This window comes from Amblyomma mixtum, chromosome 8 (genome assembly GCF_055824585.1).
Source record: "Amblyomma mixtum isolate Tamu chromosome 8, ASM5582458v1, whole genome shotgun sequence".
Classification (NCBI taxonomy): domain Eukaryota; kingdom Metazoa; phylum Arthropoda; class Arachnida; order Ixodida; family Ixodidae; genus Amblyomma; species Amblyomma mixtum.
Window position 1 is genome coordinate 84,627,138 of NC_143019.1, and position 18,902 is coordinate 84,646,039.

The window sequence follows — 18,902 nt, forward strand, 5'->3', positions numbered from 1 at the left end:
GAGTGCTTTTTGCATCTGTCTTCCTTCATCTTTGCTATGCTAGCATCGGATATCTTGACAGTTTGAGCACACGGCTGAAATCTCCAGCAGCCATTGAAAAGTTCATCTCGTTCCCCGCCTCAAGCATTACCTCTACTCTGAAATGGTGCGTCAGCTTTGATGCGCATAAACGCTGCCCATGAGAACTGTGAATGCGCAACGTAACGCCATTTCCGGTATACTACTCACACCCTATGTGCAGTCAACCGGACTTACTTTTAGCTAAAACCACTTTTTTTTTACTATTTGCTCCCCATGCAGTGCACACTTTGCACCAGGGGCAGTATTCTTTAAGCCGTCGAGTTTTCGATGCCCATTTCGCGTGCATTCGGTCTCCTGTTAAATGGACACTCAGATATACGAGCGGCTTTGAAGGATCTATGGCAAGCGACCCGGCCATTAGGTGGTTGGCGATCAAATCTCACCATTGGCAGCATATCGCAGCCAAAACCAGCCAGTAGTCAGGTCAGGTCGCTTGCTTTTGACAAAGCGTCTCGACGTACCTTACCTTTGGCTGCATATTGCATTCAATTTAAGCTAGTGGTGAGGTACGGTCGCCAACCCCCCAAAGTCCGAGTCGCTTTCCACAGAAGCTTGAAAGGCGTGCGTAAATCTGGGTGACAATTGACAGGGGACCGTAGAGAGGCGAAGTGGGCCACGGAAAACGGATAGCTTGTGCAATACGGCCCCTGGCATGCATAATCGCTTTGGGCATTTCATGCTATACGCGGCGATACTGAAAGGAAAACACTGTACAGTTCGCACTGACAGATATTCGCAACGCGAGAAATATTTTATGGTTTGTCACGTACAGCCCATGGGCAGTATATTGAAATTTAGTCCAGCTAAGGGAGGACGGACAGCAGCAAAGAGTGCTTTAAGTTCTCGTTCGTACAGTAACAATAAAAGAACCCATTGCTCACGACAGGAACGTCGCTAACCTACACTGCTGGCTGGGGAAATATCGGATGAAGGTAGGGCAAGGGAATAGACGTAGGCCTTACCAGAAGTCGTTCTTGAGGCCGAGTATCTGGTGCTTCCATGAGAACCAGCAGTCCGGAAAACCATGCAGCAGAAGGACCAAGGGCTTGTCCCGCCTTCCCGCCGACACGTAGTGCAGAGTCACATCCTGGGATGCAAATAAATGCTTTTGCTGGTGGAGCGTAGCTTAGCAGCTTAGCAGATTAATCCGTGTGAGCCGATTAGCATTAGCGGTTGAAAAGTCTAGAGTGGTAGGAGGGCCGGGTGCGGAAACCTCTTCTTTGTCCGCAGCTAGGCCGGCAACGCAGACTAGTGCACTGCACGGGCTCGTGCCGGCCCGAAAGCCCGGGCCCGGCCCGGCCCGCGGGCCGGGCCGGGCCGAGACATGATTAGTTTAGCCGGGCCTGGGCCGGGCCCGGGCCTGAAGTTGCGGGCCCGGGCCGGGCTCGGGCTTAAAGCTGCGGACCCGAGCCGGGCTTGGGTCTATATAGAAATGGCTGGTGTCCGACTATTCATTCACTATGCAGAGTGAAGTACACAACTGTGGCATTGGAGCAGCGATGCGGATGAGCTCTGGGTTATAGTACGGGCTGAGAAAAAACGAAGCTTTATTCTTTGACTTATTTATTTCCTTATTTCCACGCCGTGGTGGCTTAGTGGTGAAGGCGCTTGATTACTGAGCCAGGGAACCAGGGTTTGCTCCTAGCCTCGGCGGCCGCATTTCTATTCAGGCGACCAGCGTAACAGCCATGTACCATCTTTCTCAAAAGTAACCAGGCTAGCTTGTGTAGTCGAGCCCTTGCCACTTTACGATCCTAAAGACCAAAAGTTGTTGAAAGGTAAGAAGACCCCCAGTCCTTGCCTTTAACGACCATTACAGCTTCAAGGAAGTTGTAAGGGCTCCACTGTACGAGCTAGAAGCAAACCATGCAGCCTGGTGACTTTTGACAAAGACTGTACTTTGTAGTATCATTGCTCGTTGAAGAAACCCAGGTGGGCGAAATGATCCGGAGCCCTCTGCTTCGGTGTCTCTCACAGCCTGACTCCCCTTGGGCTCTTAAGCCCCAAAAACATAGCTTTTATTTTATAGCTATATTTTTCTCATGTGAGAAAATTCACAAACTAAAGCACGTTTGGTTTTCTTTTTGATCATCTGACCGGAACGTCTCATAAATGAAATAGCCACAAAATCTCATGAGAGTTTGTAAATCTCATCTCATAACCACATCTATCCCTCCTCGCTTCTTCAGCCTGGTTGACATGACAAATGTTTTGCCCTGTAAGTTATCACGAGGTTCGTGCGTTATCTTCTGCTCCACCAGCCAGAGAAAAATTTAACCGGTCTTAATTGGCCACTGATCGTTCGTCATCCCAAAACATACCTGTACACTATCAAAAATGCATTCATGAAGGACATATTAGTTTAGGACGCTTATAGTCTTCAAACCACGAACCGTGAAATACTCAAGCCTTTTAGCTTTTCGTTTCTGCTGTAAGGAGACCAGTTCGGCTATGAGTTCAGCCTGCGAGATCGCATTCACTAAAAAAAAATGTCATTCCACTGCTTGCTAGGCAGCTTTAATGTTTATACTTCGCGGGCGCCAAAATATAACTGATTAAAATCATGGGGGAATGCAAAGTAGTCTATTACGCGTGTATGCAGCCCTTTTTATTTGGCTCTCGGAACTTCCGAGTTTATCTTTGCGCACCTACACGAGATCACTGTCCAAAAGAGGGCCTGGCGAGCATTACTCGTAATCACTTTCTTCTGAGTTAAAAAGAACCAATTTCTGCAAGCGAAACTGTGGTTTCATAACCTCTGTCGGCCAGTTTCTTATCGGTCTAGTAGCAGTCTACTTGCTCAGAGTGAGCAGTATACCTCAAGCGTTACTCTGAAACGGGCCGGGCCGGGCCCGAGCTGGGCTTCACTCCGGGATTCACGGGTCGGGCCGGGCTCGCTAGAGCGATAATTTAGCGGGCCTGGGCCGGGCCCGGGCTTGAAGCCACGGGCCTGGGCCGGGCTCGGGCTTCAGATCTCGGGCCCGGGCCGGGCTTGGGCCTCAGATTGAGGCCCGTGCAGTGCTCTAACGCAGACGTCCTCGCAACAAGAAAATAGATACTGATATCAACCTGTATATTGGCTCTAATAACATAGACATAGCGTCACAAGTAAAGAGCCTGGGCGTCATTTTCCACAAGAATATGTGTTGGAACTCGCAGGTCACCCATATTTGTTCTAAACTCGCTCGCACAGTCGGCTTGTTGTCGCGGATACGGTTTCTTTTGCCTCAAAACATTAAATTGCTACTTTATAATTCATTGCTTTTTTTCCCACGCTGAGCTACTGTTTTCTGATCTGAGGCACTACCACACCAACTAATAATAACATTCTTTTTAGGTTACAGAAAAAAGCAATACGTATCATTAAAAATGCCAACTTGAACACCCACACAAAACAAATCTTTGATGAATTGCAGCTTTTACCTGTCACCGCATTGCAAAACTCAATGCTTAGTTCACGCTACCGCCGCGGCATATCCAAAAATGACACATACCTCAAAGATCTTGCTTCATTAACATTGCGAACCAATGTGTATAACACACGTAGCACTGACCGCTGGGCAGTTCCTCGAACCCGAAGAAATTACGGGCGTCAAATGTTAAAATACTGTTTGCCAACTACTATTATCTCGGAATGTATCTCCTCACTCTGAATGAAGATTTAAAGTCATTCGTTTTCTCTTTTGTTTCTTTTGTGTTCTTCAGAATTTTTCCTATTGCTTTGTGCTCCTTCCTAATATAGTGATCACCACAGCTGTTTCTGCCAAGTGTTTGTTAGTAGGGTGTAGGTCTCGTCAAGTCCCCTGAGGGCTTTTTGCCTGCACCCGCAGCGTTGCAATGTACGTTGTGATGTTGAAATAAATTTGGTTTGATTTGAAGGTAACACGTAACTGTGCTTGCGTCTACTGTATATAATACTAGAGGCAAGTGTGGAGGCGAAAATTAGAAGCCCTAAGGCCAACTGACACATAGGTAAGCTGTTCTAGCTGTACGGCATAAGGTCACGTGCATGGGCGCTTTTACCTGTGAACTGCGTTATTTCTTCTGAGGGGATTAGTGCTTACCATTTTTCCCAGCCGTCCACCACTGCGCGAGGAATGGTATGATGACTGCTAGGGATCTACGAGTGTAAAGTCGACAACGACCGATTCCGCATATATTGGCATTGATTAACCCCTTTGCGCAATAGCGTAATACCTTTACGGTGCAGCGTAAGTGTCCCCGCCAATTGTTTTGCTTTTCTTTTACGTCTGCCTGGATCTTACATTGTCGAATAAGCGGTGGGTTTTTTCGCTGCAAGGACTTTGCCGACATTGCATAAAGGAGGATAGAGGAGCTCCCGAAGTGGATAAGCTGATGTCAGATAACCGCTTTCAAAATATTTACAACTGCCGGGAGTTGGTGCCTCGAACACCATGCAAGCGGACTTACCTCAAGGGTGACAAACTCATGAGTGCCCAAAGCAGGGTCTCGGAGACACTCGGGTTCTTCGTTGCGTTCCATTGGTTTCAGGATGTCCTTTCCGCTCATCAGGATTTCAAAGGCCAGGCTCACAAACAGAAGCACGGTGCGAATGGCTCCGATGGAGAGGAAAAGAAAGGCACTAGCGATGCGACGTAACGTCCCAGCCGACGCCATCACTGTCCACTGTTTTCAAGTCTGTCTAGGAGGCTGAAACTAGAACTGCGCGCAGAAATGACACACTAGACTAACAACTGTACAAGTTCACGGCGATCAGATGTGACGACTGTGAACCGCAGAACAATTTCAAGGTTTCAAATTTATAGTTTGTCCAAAGTCCTTGGGCAACCACACAAATAGTTCGGCGTAGTCCTTTGCTGCCGTCTACGTCAAACACTGTTTCTCTTCTGTTCAGGATTGTGAATCAAATCCGATTGTAGGGCACTGGTGTACGCCGCACGAAGTGAATCACACGCACTGTCCCTCACAGATAGGAACGCGCGCACACGTTGCACTATCTTCGTTTTTTGTCCTCTTGCGAGCCGGTCGACGCCACTCGAACGTAGTCCAACGCAGCGACAATCTCTTTGATTACGCCATGCAACGTGCGGGCTTCAGTTACTCCCCTGGAACAAAGAAAAACGATGTGATTAGACTCCAGCCCAGCCCGTACGGTGCGTTCGTACTACACAGGGGTTGCACAGCGTGCAATGGTCGCGTTACGCCCCAAGGCCGCTTTGGCGTCCTCCTCGCCGTTTTGTCGACGGGAGGTTCGAGTGTACTCATTGGTTTCGTGTCTTGGTAACAGCAGATAAGGGAGCAGTTATTGCGTTCGGGGCGCTCCCCCACCTCCAGAGGGCGCTCCTTCAGTGCTGGCAGTCTATCTCCTTCGGTACCTTCTAATCTCTCCTAGGTCACTGCAGTTGAAAGTAGCTAGCAAATGCACGTGTGCGATAAGATGTGACCTTTATCTACTGCCATTGTCAGCTGCACACGCTTCGGCAGGACTCGCAGAGCTGCCCGTCAAGAAGAGTAAATGGAGAGCTCAGGGGCAGCAGAAGGCAGTGCATAGCTGAAGTTAAGATAAACCGTTAAACATGAAGGGCACAAGTGGGTAAAAAATGTTCTGTCTTATTTATAAACATTATACAACGAAGAAGTCCCGAAAACAAGATAAAATTTTTGTTTATCTTATAAGACCGTCGAAGCGTGCACAATAAAAATAATGCGAAGACACGAGGACTCCCTTACACCCAGCACTAAACATCCTGCGCCTAAAGCATCCAGGGGTGCTCTTACTGTAGCGCAGTAAAAGCGCGAAACCATCGCGAATGCGTGTTATTCGCCACCTTGCTCTACTTACAGGAAAGTGGCCGCAAATAAATACCACTGCGAGAAAGGGCAAAAGCTTCAAGTTTAGGCACAATACGACACTATTATATTTTTGTACTTGGTAAACATTGAAACCACGCTTCTTTCTGGGCATCTTGTCTAACCGGCAGAAGAAGACGCATTCATAGCCACCAAAATCAGATTTCAGCAATTTTCGTCTCTCGATTCAAATCTACACCGAAAAGGAGACTCCAACCAATATTATTTTTTAAATCAATTGCGGTATACCCAAGCCTCCGGGATCCTCGTAACAGAAATAATTTGCATAATACCTATGTCTAACATCATCCATGCAGTATATGCACACAGGAGTGCGTCTACTCTTGGTCAGTTGCTTTTTTCACTTTACGTCAATGACTTGCCTTCGATATTAACGTTCACTTATGCGTGGCGCCACCGCTACAAAGGAAAGCTAAAGAGAAAGGAAAGGTCTCCGTACCAAGACAAATCCTTCAAATGCGAACCTTCTAGGAAAGAATTGCGCTCTTGTGGACTTTAATAAATAATTACTGCCTTATTTCGAAGTACTATTTGACATAGGGGGATTGCTAGAAACACGTTTCATGGTTTAAATGTACTTAATAAGCGAATTATTTTCGTAAGTATCGCTTAAATCCCTGTACGGATACCAATATAGATGCAGAAGCAGCACGAATAGAAAGAGACAGGATTGCCGTTTTATTTGGCTTCCAACAAACCGAAAGGCAAACTGTGGGGAAACGGTGCCCCGAAGAGACGCATCGGTTGTAAAGCATGAATTCTCCGTCCTTTGCAGGCACCACCCACAGCGTTGCTTCATTGACAGCAATAAAGCAATCGCGACAGCCGCGCAGCCGAGGAGCACCTGTTGCAAATGCCGAATAGCAGGTCGATCACTTCTAGATTGCTGTCTCTTCCCGCTGTTATTGCAGCGGCATTTTTTGCAGGTGTGCTAGGAGCTTGCGAAAATACGGCCGTTTTGCTCTTATTATTTTGTTTCATGCTCTTAAATCTACGTTTTGTACGATGTTCGAACTTAGTTTGATCTTCATCTTATTTCTGTTATTGTTTTGCGGAGCCATTTATTACCTTAGTAGGGCTCTACCAGCCCTGCTGGCGCTGATTTTGACGTCGGTACTATACGACACTCCAGACGGAAAAAAACATTCTGAAAATGCTTTTAAAAGCGGCTGGGCAGCACGATGAAGTCTGCAGCTTTCTAAACGTTATGACAGCCAGATTATGGAGAAACAGAAGAAAAACATTTTAAATGCGCAACGCAAGCTGATGTACAAAAATTCAATGTCTAATTAAAAAAAGAATAAGAATCTTTGAGCCGGTTAGTTTAAGAAATCGGTACGTTAAAAATTCGAGACAATGGACTATTGCTCCATATTGTGCAATTAGTCACTGTTGTCTGAAAAACAAGTTATCAGGCTTTCGTTCCTAATTCTGTATGATGCTACAAAATATTGTTATCGCTTAGAAAAAACGTGCAGATTACAGCTGTAGTGACAATATTGTATTTTCAGCCTCAAATGAAACGCGAACAATTAAACTGAAACGTGACCTGCTCAACTTTAAGATCCAAACTGTCCACAAATATTTTTTAATCCTTTTTCTCCCGTTTCAGTTGTTTTGCTCGCATTTCATTTGACGCTGATGGCCCCTCGCCGTTGTAGTGCAGTCGCCTGCATCCTTTAGTTTGCAATGAAATGTGTTTATAGGAGAGCGCAGGAGCCTCATTGCTGCGGAAAGCCAGTGTCTTCTGATGAACGGTGTCACACATGTGAAGAAACTAGCCGAGGATAGGGATTCCAAACCGCGGCGGAGCGAGCCGATCAGTTTAGCCGCCCGGTGCTTCAGACCACTACTCACAGTGAATATCCCGCTTGTAAAACTGCCAGTCTTTCACGCTGTGGTTTTTAAGGTGTTGTATTCATCATTTTCAACCTGTGCGCGTAGAAGCACAACAATACGAGCATGCAACAAGCCACACGAAGCAATGGGATATTTGAAGCAGCGAAAGTCAGATAAAATATCCAGGGCTGATGCAATGTCACGGATAGTGGTAATTGAACGACTTAAAAATGTTTACGCCTCTGTGTTCTTTAATTCCACGTATTCTTTCCTACCGCACCGCGTAAAAAACTCAGTGTGCCATTGGCTCCTGCCGCTGTCCTCCACTGCATCATCGCTCCTATGTTCTACAACTGATCTCTTTCTTAAACATAGAGCAAAAGTAGGTAGAGTAGTCGCGGTCACTCGCGCAACAGCTGATGGTAACGAGAGCTTCGAAGATGCGGGGGGTTCAGCCTAAGCGCGATGATCAAGATTTCGACAAAAGAAATGTCTGCGTCCGAATAATTGCTACAATCTTCAGTTATTACTGCATTGCACCTGCACGAGAGGAGGAAGGGCCTGAGTATGCTGGGGAAAACAGAAGGGTGCCGTAGGAAAAGAGAGAGACAGAGCGGTCTACGCTGTCTTCGAACACATTCTTTTCTGCGAAAATGTTGGCGATTTGTTGAACGAAATGTGCAAGCTTTTTTAGTGCGTATATAAGAAACCTCTATTTCACAAAAGCACCTGAAAACTTTTACATTGAGCTCATGCCACACACTTCAACGGTCGCAGAACAGCAGCCTCATCTGCTATGAAAGACATTTATGCGTGATTAATTAGTGTCTTTTTCAGCTGAAGCTCTTTCATCAACAAAAGTTCCGCTGCAAGGCCCCTTAATAAAACAAGAGGAATTAGAAGTGACCGCATCAGGCAATACTTCCGAGGGCCACCGTAGATGTTCGCGATGTTAATCTTTACTTAATGAACTCGAAATGATTGTGTTTTTCGGGCCTCGAAGTGACCTTGCCATTCTGTCGAGTAGGAATTTTAAATGTAACCGGTATCACTGCCTTCGGGAAGACCGAGCTAGACGAGTCGTAAAAGCATATTGTCACGTCACATGCACGATCATGGACTACCGTGTTGGAAAGGTCTGAGACGCTGTCAAGGTGCGTATTTCTTCATGCTGGTGAAGGGAAGAACATAAACCACGTTCTCCTTTCCTCGCATACTACAAAGAGCTGGTTAAGACAAACTTCAGCGTCTCGAGAAAAATAAACGATTCCGTTTTTCTTCTCTAAAATATACATGGCGTTGCCAGCTATCTGCTAAGATTATCTGCGTATTTCACCATGACCGGCCATTCCTTTTACCACTTGATCGCGAGGTCTCTTCCTTGCCGTTCCGGCAGTAAGCAAAGGGCTCATAGAAGAGAAGTACAGTGGCTTAAAAAGAAATATAGGTTATCAACAGGTGGAATCTCTTTGTTGTCGATCTATTGTACAAAATATAGATACAAATAAAGGCAAGGCTTTTGAGATTAACGTTACGCAGTTAAACAATTCATTCATACTTCAGAGTTCCCTCGGACTGTGCAACCAACACCGACATCTGGACTTATTTCAGTGCAAGCGCCTCCGTGATATCAAAAGACGCCGAGTTACTGCGGAAAGCGTTCAAGGTAACTGTCATATCTTTCAGATATTAAAAAAGTGCAACATTTTTGTGAGGTCAGCGAGCCATTTGTCACTCAGCTGTGATACAATCTTTCGCTTATTTTAAGTGATGAGCACCACGCGTACTTGCGAGGTCACATTTTTTTTTTCGGAGATAGCTTTGTTTGCACAGAAGTATTCATTAGTGTGCTTGTGCATGAAATAAGTGTGGCCCAGTGAGAAGTTGTTTCCCGAATTTACTTTAAAAGTGGTACATCGATGGTACACTCCTAATTTCTTTTTCACCTTATGGGTTTTTCAGGTGAAAGGGATACATAGAAGCGCATGCATGAGTAATTCCCCAGTACAAGACCTGCAAATTCCAACAGGCGGTTATTTGCGATCCCGTTAGAATAAAACCTCCATAAGTAGTGTCTGTGCGGAACCTGGAGAGTTCTAAAAAACAGGCGAATATTTGCGCACAAAACCTTTCAATTCTGTGCCATTTGTGACGCGAGTTGATAAAGATGCCACTCCCATGGGAGTTGTTTCAGCAGGATGCAGTCTCTCGACTGGCGCGTTTATAGAGCATAACGCCAAGCGGGCCGCTTCATTTCGATGGCGGCACCAACTGGACGCAAAGACGGAAACATTTCTACTTCTCCACATGTCACCTGTTATATTGTCCTTGTCAAAGTCCACCTCACCCAGTTCATTCACTCAACGAGGCTGCGCTTTCTACCGTTATAATGTATCCGTTCGAGCCGAGTCAGCGCAGAGGCAGTAAATATTTCAGTGGGAAAAGGCAATAACGGCGGCAGAAAAATCACATCTCTGTGTGCAAGCGGATGTGTGTTATCACTGAACTCATCGGAATCATGCCACACCACTCAAGCTTAGGACAGCTTTAGCAACAAAACGGACTTTAATTAGATCGCGCACTCTAGAGCTTCGTGGAATTCTTAAACTTAAAAGCATAAAAAACTATCACGATGGAAACAAACGCAAACAACGTGTTACCTACGTGCTGCGCTGTTCAATTTTTTTTTCCGCCTTTAAGGGGTGTTAAAAAAAAAAAGACATTAGAGCCGTCCTAGAATGAGTCACGGACAACTGTAGCCCGTTTCTGCTGCCACTGAAGCAGAAACGTGTTTGAAAGGAATACGAACAGCGGAGAACCTAGGCTTCGCTCTGTTAGCGTTTCTTTCCATCGTGATAGTACGTATCGTCCTTTATCTTTCATAATCAGTCCTGAAGACAATCTGCGTTCCAACGACACGCAATTACAGGCTTCCGCATAGAAAATCAGAGGACCAGAGAGAACGAATTGAAGTTGGCCTTGAACCAAAGATTGTATCGCAATCTGACGGAAAATATGTTAGTTTCACCAGTAACGTGGCTTTCACAAGCTAGAAAAAGAAACAAATTGGAACAGAGTTGTCACCTCCACGTGCCGGTAGATAGATACATAGAGAAAGGGTCGAATTTGCAGTTAAACTGCGGTGAGCCGACACAGTTTTGGCGCGGGATCTCAGAGGCTCGGCTACATCACTATTCAGTTGAAAACGGTAATCACGGTGTCCTCGGTTCACTTATTATGCTCTTGATAGAATTGCGGGAAAGTATATAAACATCAATTTTCCAAAAATACTTTCGCAACTCTCTTTCAATTCTGTTTCATCGCCAATACTGACACACTGTATTTATTTTGGCAGTAAAAGAGATATATTATCAGCGCAAGCGAATGACACACACACCTGGGGAGGGGGGGGTGGAGTGGGGGGGGACAAATGTGAGACCTGCTGCCAATGACGAGGCGCCTTCGAGTGCAGAATGAAAGTATATATTGGTTTGGTTAATGGGGTTTAACGTCCCAAAAGCGACCAAGGCTATGAGAGACGCCGTAGTGGAGGGCTCCGGAAATTTCGACCACCTGGGGTTCTTTAATGTGCACTGACATCGCACAGTACACGGGCCTCTAGAATTTCTCCTACAAAGAAATTCTAGCGCCGCGGCCGGGATCGAACCCGCGTCTTTTGGGTCAGCAGCCGAGCACCATAACCGCTGAGCCACCACGGTGGGGTAGAAAGTATATATGTAATGTGAGTGAAAGTAAACTTAGTCTAGCGAATGTCCTGTCGCGATATATGTAGTAGTGTGCGCCTGTGTTCGTAGTGTGGTGTCTGCAAGTTTATTAGAAAAGGCAATTTAGGAAGCCATTACAACTCCCCCAACTAAATGTATTAACGAGACTGGAAGAATAAGGGCTGGGGTCGGTGACTCAAGAACAAGACAATAACTGGACTGTATTCCGGGATTACTGGAAGATGGACTAACGGCTACCAGGAAAGAGCACCTTTCCTTGTGGATAACGAACAACTCTAAGAGCGGGATTTTGCTGTGGTTTTTGGAAGAGAACAGCCTCCATGAGCTACTGTAGATTAGCTTATTGACAGCCTCTTTCTAAGCCACATGACAAGTCTTCGAACTAAAATTAAAACAGAGAGATGATTACGCTAGTGGCTAACAGGAACTTTGAGCGCAGCTCTTCAGGCGCGGCAGCTACTACCTGCAATGGCTGGCAGGTGGCGTGTTACGCCGACTACCCAAGCCGACGACGAGGGAGAACGCATGAACAGGCGCCTAGTAGCTAAGCTCTAAAGATATAAGACAGCATAGATCGCGTTATGATTCCGCAAACAATATTTGCGCATTGTGAGAGAGAAACCAGCGTGCTCCATGAGAAGTGTGACCTCAGACTCGAAGTCTAATATTTTAAACTTTACCGCACGCAACAGTTAGTGCGTTTGCCTAGTGTCCTAGATTGTAGAACTGTTCAAATGTCGGCGCTGAGAAAAATATATCCATCAATAAGAGAGTGACTCTGAATTCTGAGCTGCAATAAACTTTTTGAATCACAAAATATCTTAATATCTTTACTTTCTTAGGCTTAGGCACGTGTCGGTTATTGTCCTCTAAAGCAGAAGCAATTAATCGCAGGTAATGAATGTTGGCTTCATCCTGTTCTCGAAAGCTAACCTTGTCATGAAAAACATTCTGCGCACCTGTAGAATACAGAGGTTCGAGGTTTGCAGCGTTTTCTCTACAACTCCGGATACGATCACCTGTGCGCTCCTTATCGGAGTTTACAGCCAGGGTTGGCGGAAAGCTAAGCAGCAGTGCGCTGAATTAATCTTTTATCAAAATACCACATCTCATCCAAGTTGTTGACGCCGACTGTCTAGTTTCTCTGTCCTATAAGCGGCCTCACAAAACCTTTTTAAGCTTCACAGCCGTGTTTGTGGCTCCTTAAGGATATCGACATGTTTCTTTCCTCGTCGAATGCGACCCCAAATGGCCTTGCGAGTCTGAGCACATTAAATGGCTGCTTTCGCTCGGAAGGGTTCCGGCGACCACTAATTTTGCTCGGGAATTTCCGCGATGTGTTCGCGCAAAAAAGCACCCATGGAAGTTTCTCTGCCGAAGGTGTATTGCTGCCCGCGATCAGGAAAGGCGGCATGTGATTCTCCTTTTGTCTTCTTTTTGTTGGTTTCTGTCCCGCGCACGATAAACCGAGAACAGGAAGCGCTACGTCCGGTGTCCTTATCCGTGTGCACGTACTGGCATAAATGCTACTTTATGGCTGCCACAGCCCGGTAAGAATAGCGCAAGAAGGATGAAAAACCTATACACGTGGCGCTAGCACAACAGATGTTGTGTTTTAACTTTCCAAGCGATTTCCTTCAGTCTGAGACAATCTAAACAGCCCAGAACAACCTCCCTCTAAAGGACCTGCACTTCGGCTGTCATTTCAAGGTCTTAAAATTCAGTACCTTAGTTTTAACGCATCATTTTAGGCACAGTTTTGAAATAATCGGAGCACGTACAATTTTTGAGATTTTCAAAACTCCTATCTGTTAAATGCTCTAATGGTCCGATACAGTGCCTTTGAAATAAAATACCATATGCCAATAGAAAATTGCCACTCACTAGCATTAGAACGTTATTAAAATAAGAAATCTGGGGCTATTTTGCAGAAATTGTCTGTTAGGTTTCAAAACTATATTTAATAGAGTATATTGCTCAACAACAAGTGCGTGAATAACTTCTAAGAATTTTCCCGCTACATAAGCTTTTAAGATAACCATTTATCTACTCTATACAACGAAATCATCTTTCTCACAGTGAAATGGTAAAGAAATGCCTGATTGAATGCTTTAGGAGCATACAGGGACGCGCACATGTCAGTACCGGATGTCAGTATCGTATTCCTAGCAATCTTAGCAAATGAAAAATGATTTTGTGCGCAAATTGGGCATGCTGTTTCTATACGAATGGTATGAACACTAAAGACAAGTTCACTCAAGAAATATACTTTTTTTTTTACTGATAGAGTGATTGCTATTTCCTCGAAGATGCTGAGTCCTGCATCGAACCAGCTTCTGCACTCAGTGTTTAATAGAGGCTCTCTGCACCACCATCCGTCTGTACAATAATAACATTAATAAAAAGAATAAGGCCAGTTGTCGATGCATGGTATTAAATATAGTACATATATGCATCACGTTATCTTCGTCATTAAATCTCTTCTCTACGTGCAAACCTACGACTTAGAATCTTTTGATTTTATGCGATTTAATGTTCCAAAGCGACTCGGGCTATGCGGGACGCCATAGCGCATGGCTCAGAGTAGTTTCGACCACCTGGGGTTCTTTAACGTCCTCTGGCATCGCACAGCACATGAGCCTCTGGCATTTCTTCTCCATCGAAATGCGACCGCCACGGCCGGAATCGAACCCGCGTCTTTTGGGTCAGCAGCCGAGCATCATAACCACTGAGCCAGAGCCGCTCTGTGCGTTCATGTTCCAAAATGACAGGAGGCAAAGAACAGTTTGGTTCGCTTTTGCAACTCAAATTGGGACACAAAATTTGAAATTCAAAAAGTGTAAGATACTTTTACGGAAATATTGAAGTTAATCGTCCGTTCTTCTGGTATGCAGCAGAATCTTTCTTTTGAACTGTTTCCATCAATCGCATCGAACAGCTAAGACTCGAATAGAAAAGCGATAGGAAACGCTTTTGAGGCTAGCAAAAAGGTTAATGAAAAAAAAAATTCAAGACTGCTGTCAGGTGACCGACGGGTCTATTGATGGTTGTAATGAAATCTTGCGTTATCTGAAATAATTGCATTCATAAAAGATTTCTACCTCAAAAATTCTTTTGTCCAGAATTGTTGGGTTTCGTTATCTTGGACGGGATACCATTCAACTGAGATGGTTTGTTTGGTCTTTTATGCACATAATGCTTGCTTTAGTTTGAATTGAAAATATACAATCGCGAGGTACCGAAGTTATGTTACATTTGTTTCCGTCATACCTCTTCATTTTCTACTCCTGCAAATTTACCAGCGGCAGTGGAATTTAAAATCTCCAGTAACGGTAACATTACTGACGGAACAACACCTTTTAACTCCGAAAATGGTGACGAAACGTATTATTCGAAGCGAAGGTTTACGGGATGCGTCTTCTGTAAAAAAAAGAACTATTCTGTCGCTACCACGCGGCCCTGACGCCTTGCAGTATTACGAGCAAATCAAAAGTAGGTCCCCTATACATTCAGGCAATTCAGGGTACTGTCTCCCGTAACTCCATCAGAACAGTTTTTTTTTTCGTGAACCCTCATTACGTAAACATTTCCTGGTGACAGTGCATACTACATCCGCAAACTGGCTTTTTATCTCTGCACACGTGATCTCGTAAGGGAAGAGTCTGTCATCAAATTTAAGACCAACTCATAGCGTGCGCTGGAAAGGCTAGCACTGCTCTTTCGGTATTCCGCATGGTTCGATTAAACATCATTAAGAACGAAAAACTTTCTCGTTTGACAGGCCGGAGTATAGGCGAGAATTAATGCTCTTGATCCCGATTATGCAGCCCGTGCTCTTCGCACTTAAAAATAGGCGTGAGGCTAGCGTAAGCGTCAATGCAAAAAAAAAAAATTAACTCCGATTAGCTCAGAAACGAATTGCGTAACGGAACGTGTACTCACTACGTCCGGTGAATCCGTTCTATTCCGAACAGGCGAACCGCGTCAACCGCGGCGGTCCGTAATGTGCACATCGGCGGAATGCGCCGCTCTCACACGTGCGTCGGCGAACCCCTGCGCTGGATTTGTTTTCGTTCAGCGCCTCCTGACGCTGCCAGCTGGAGAGAGGGACAGCGGGGGCTGTCGGACGCGCGCATTTGGCGCGGAATCAAGCTGTGCCGCGCGCGCGTGGACATTTTCGAGCAGTGGAGCGAAGCGACCAGCGCACACACGCGCGCTTTCGTCGCTGTGAATCACTTTATACGGACGAACCGGTTCCCAAAGGCGTACCCGAGTCCGCTCACTCGCTCACGTCGTTATCGATAGAAGGAAATGAAAACAAACCGAGAGGGACGAAAACAAGGTCGTTTTTGCAGGAAGGCTTTTCCTGAACTGGATATTGCTCTGGGCAGTTTGGGAGGAGCACACGGGGTCGCCGGGTAACGTTTCATCTGTTTTCGTCCTGTCTTTCGCGCAAGTACGTACCCCTTTCAAAATATATTTATAGGCTTTGTGGGATATTGATTTGATTTGATTTATTTGAGTTTAACTCATTTAACTCGGACTATGAGGGACGCCGTAGCGAAGGGCTCCGAAAATTTCGATCACCTGGGTTTCTTTAAAGTGCACTGACATCGCACAATACGCGGGCCTCCAGAATTTCGCCTCCATCGAAGTTCAGCCGCCGCGGCCGGGATCGAGTAAAGCGTCCGTTTGCAACGTTTGTACACCATGTGAACGAAGAAATGGTTGTACTCGACAGGTAGCCCCCCTCCAACCTCCTCCCGCCCCTCCACCCTCAATCGAATTTGGTTCAAGATGGTTTACCTAAAAATTGTAAGCCGTGGAGCGGATTCGAACAGATCCTAGAACCATGAAATAATATAAATATATCAAGCGGAAAAATTCCCGAAGGTTCCTGGCGTACAAACTAATGATAGTATTTAAGCATTATGGAGCTTTAGCCTCTTTACGGTTTTTTCACGCGTACAGGATCTCATACTTAGCGTTGCGACGTACCATACTTGCGTTCTAAACACATTTTATATTGCCTTCCCTGTCGCGCTGGTATTGCAGTAACGTGCTTTCATTGCATTAACTAAATTGAAGTAGCAGTTACACGTGCTGCAAAATTCAAGGTTCGGTTTTGCCTAACAGTCATTCCACGCCAAACGTCCCAGACCGCGAAAGCGACCACCACCGATTCTTTATAAAAAAAAAATAAAAAGTTTGTAGTTGGCGATAACGAGAGTGGAGTTTCAGCTAAGTGCTTTTCTCGAAAAAAAATTTAAAAAAAAACAATTCCCTGCATGAGCGCTGCTAGAACTTTCCGCGAAGAAACAAAAGTTGGTTGGACTAAAAAAATTTGATCAAGCGTGGAGCAGGGTACCATGACAAATTTTTGCAAATAATTTCACTTGCTTTTTTTGTTTTACTGACTTCATTAATGAATCGATGTAGGAATTTTTCCTGTTTTCTTCGGTAAGTGAAAAAGCAAAAAAAGCGGCGTTTTAAGAAATTATTTGCATAAATGTCGCTAACGTTTCAGCGAGAATAATTTTCATCTGCTTTGACTGGTTCCTGTACTTTATGCTAAAAATAAATAAAAATTCTTAAACCGATAACCCTTTAGAAAAATTACTTCCAAAGCTCGCGAAAAGCGACTTTCTTTTAAAGTCAGGCCCAAGTTAAGGATCAAGACTCTCCAGATAAAAATACGTGAGATGACTCATAACACACATCAACTTCATTGCATGTATTTTAAAAATTTTATTTCGAGTGAATTTTGCTTCAGGTGAGAAAAAAAAATTGAAGCTTGCAATCAGCCTCCTCGGTAGGTACTGCCGAACTGTGGATTGACTGCGAAACGCGTACAACTATGCTCAATACGAACTGCCACGCACAAGATGTGGCACAACTTTTTCATTTGACAGAGCGCCACAGTGCTAATTAGTGGCATAAAAATAGGTAGCGGCAAGTGCTATTGCCCTCATTATAGCTTTCAACGCGCCCGATGGGAACCAACTGTGATTTCTGCTTTATGCTAAATCAGTTCCCCATGTCAAAGAGCAACTTACTAACACAAATATTCAGTGTACTTTGTTTGCATCGGCAGCTAACTTCAACGATTTCCATCAGTTTTGTTCGAACTACTTCGATAACTGAGCTACTATCACATCTTGTGCGTTTCAGTTAATACGGAGCCCAATAGTGCGTGTTCTGCAGTGAAGATACAGTTCGACAGAATCTGGATTGTGGATTAAAAAATTTTTTTCTCGCCTCAAAGAAAATTTACTCCATTTAAGATTTCGAGATAAGCAACGAAGTTGGTGCCTATTGTGAGCCATCTCACGTATTTTTATCTGGAGGGCCTTGATCCTTAATTTTGCCTGAATCTCAGGAAAAAGGCACTTTTTGCGAACTTTGAAAAATAATATTCCTACAAATTGCTCTGTTGGACAATTTTGATTTATCTTTAGTAAAAGCTACAGCAACTGCTGAAAGGAAAAGGAAATTATTTTGGCTCAGACGTTAACGGCGGTCATGTAAAAAAAATCTTTAATCGCGACATTTTTTTTTTCACTGAATGAAGAAAACGCGGAAAATTCCTACATGGCTTCAATAACAAAATCAGTTGAATGAACAAAGCAAGTGAAATATTTTAAAATAAAATTTGTCATTTCCCTGGACTACATTGCATTATAAAAATTTTCCCTCCAATTAACTTTTGCCTATTCGCGGAAACTTCATACAGCGCTCACGTGAGCAAAATATTTTTTCGAGTAATATACTTCCCTGAAACGGCGCTCATATAATCGCCAACTCCCCAATTTTTTTCAGTGGAATCGGCGGTGGTTGCTTTTGCGGCCTGGAGTGATCCCCGTTCAAAGACCGCTAAGCAAAACATCAAATTCACAAATTTTCGGGTTAGTTCAATACAGTGGTACAAAGTGTTGAAAAACGGAAGGACAAAAAGTAACGGTTGTTCACTTTTCCGCAACTCAGGATTAGAAGTTTTGAATTTATACGGCAGTTATGCATTCAAGTGCCGCTGAAATATGAGGGAGAGCCATTTTGGCGTAGTTACAAAACACGTACTGTTGTGGAAAGAAGTCTAAGACTCCTAAGCAGGGAAAGAAGCGCATAATGCTATTATTAGCCGCCGAATGAAGACCCGCACATGTGGATGTGAATGTCATGCTCACGTTGTTTAATCAGTGGTACTTAAATCACGTGACCGCTGAAAAATATAGCACCCATGAGCCCAACTTCCTTTCCAAGCGTCCTAGAGACTTTTGTCCTATGCATTACACATTGAGGAACCATTTGGTGTTCCATCTCCAGGAACGCAGCTTTTACTAGAGTGGAGTGATCTGTAGCTTGAATTTATCAGCTTGCCAAAAT

At 44.7% G+C, this 18,902-nt stretch overlaps 1 protein-coding gene across 1 annotated transcript in view; it reads right to left on the reverse strand.

The window, feature by feature from the left end:
• Positions 1-15,705, reverse strand: part of LOC149333259 (epoxide hydrolase 4-like) — a 28,229-nt gene extending 12,524 nt beyond the window's left edge. The window contains exons 1-3 of the mRNA XM_089558623.1: positions 15,462-15,705; positions 4,513-5,168; positions 1,044-1,168 (exon numbers count right to left, since the gene is read on the reverse strand). Of these exons, the coding sequence (XP_089414749.1) occupies positions 1,044-1,168; positions 4,513-4,719 (332 nt within the window). The 5' untranslated portion in view covers positions 4,720-5,168; positions 15,462-15,705. The remainder of the gene's footprint in view (positions 1-1,043; positions 1,169-4,512; positions 5,169-15,461) is intronic.
• Between the last annotated feature and the right edge of the window lie 3,197 nt (positions 15,706-18,902).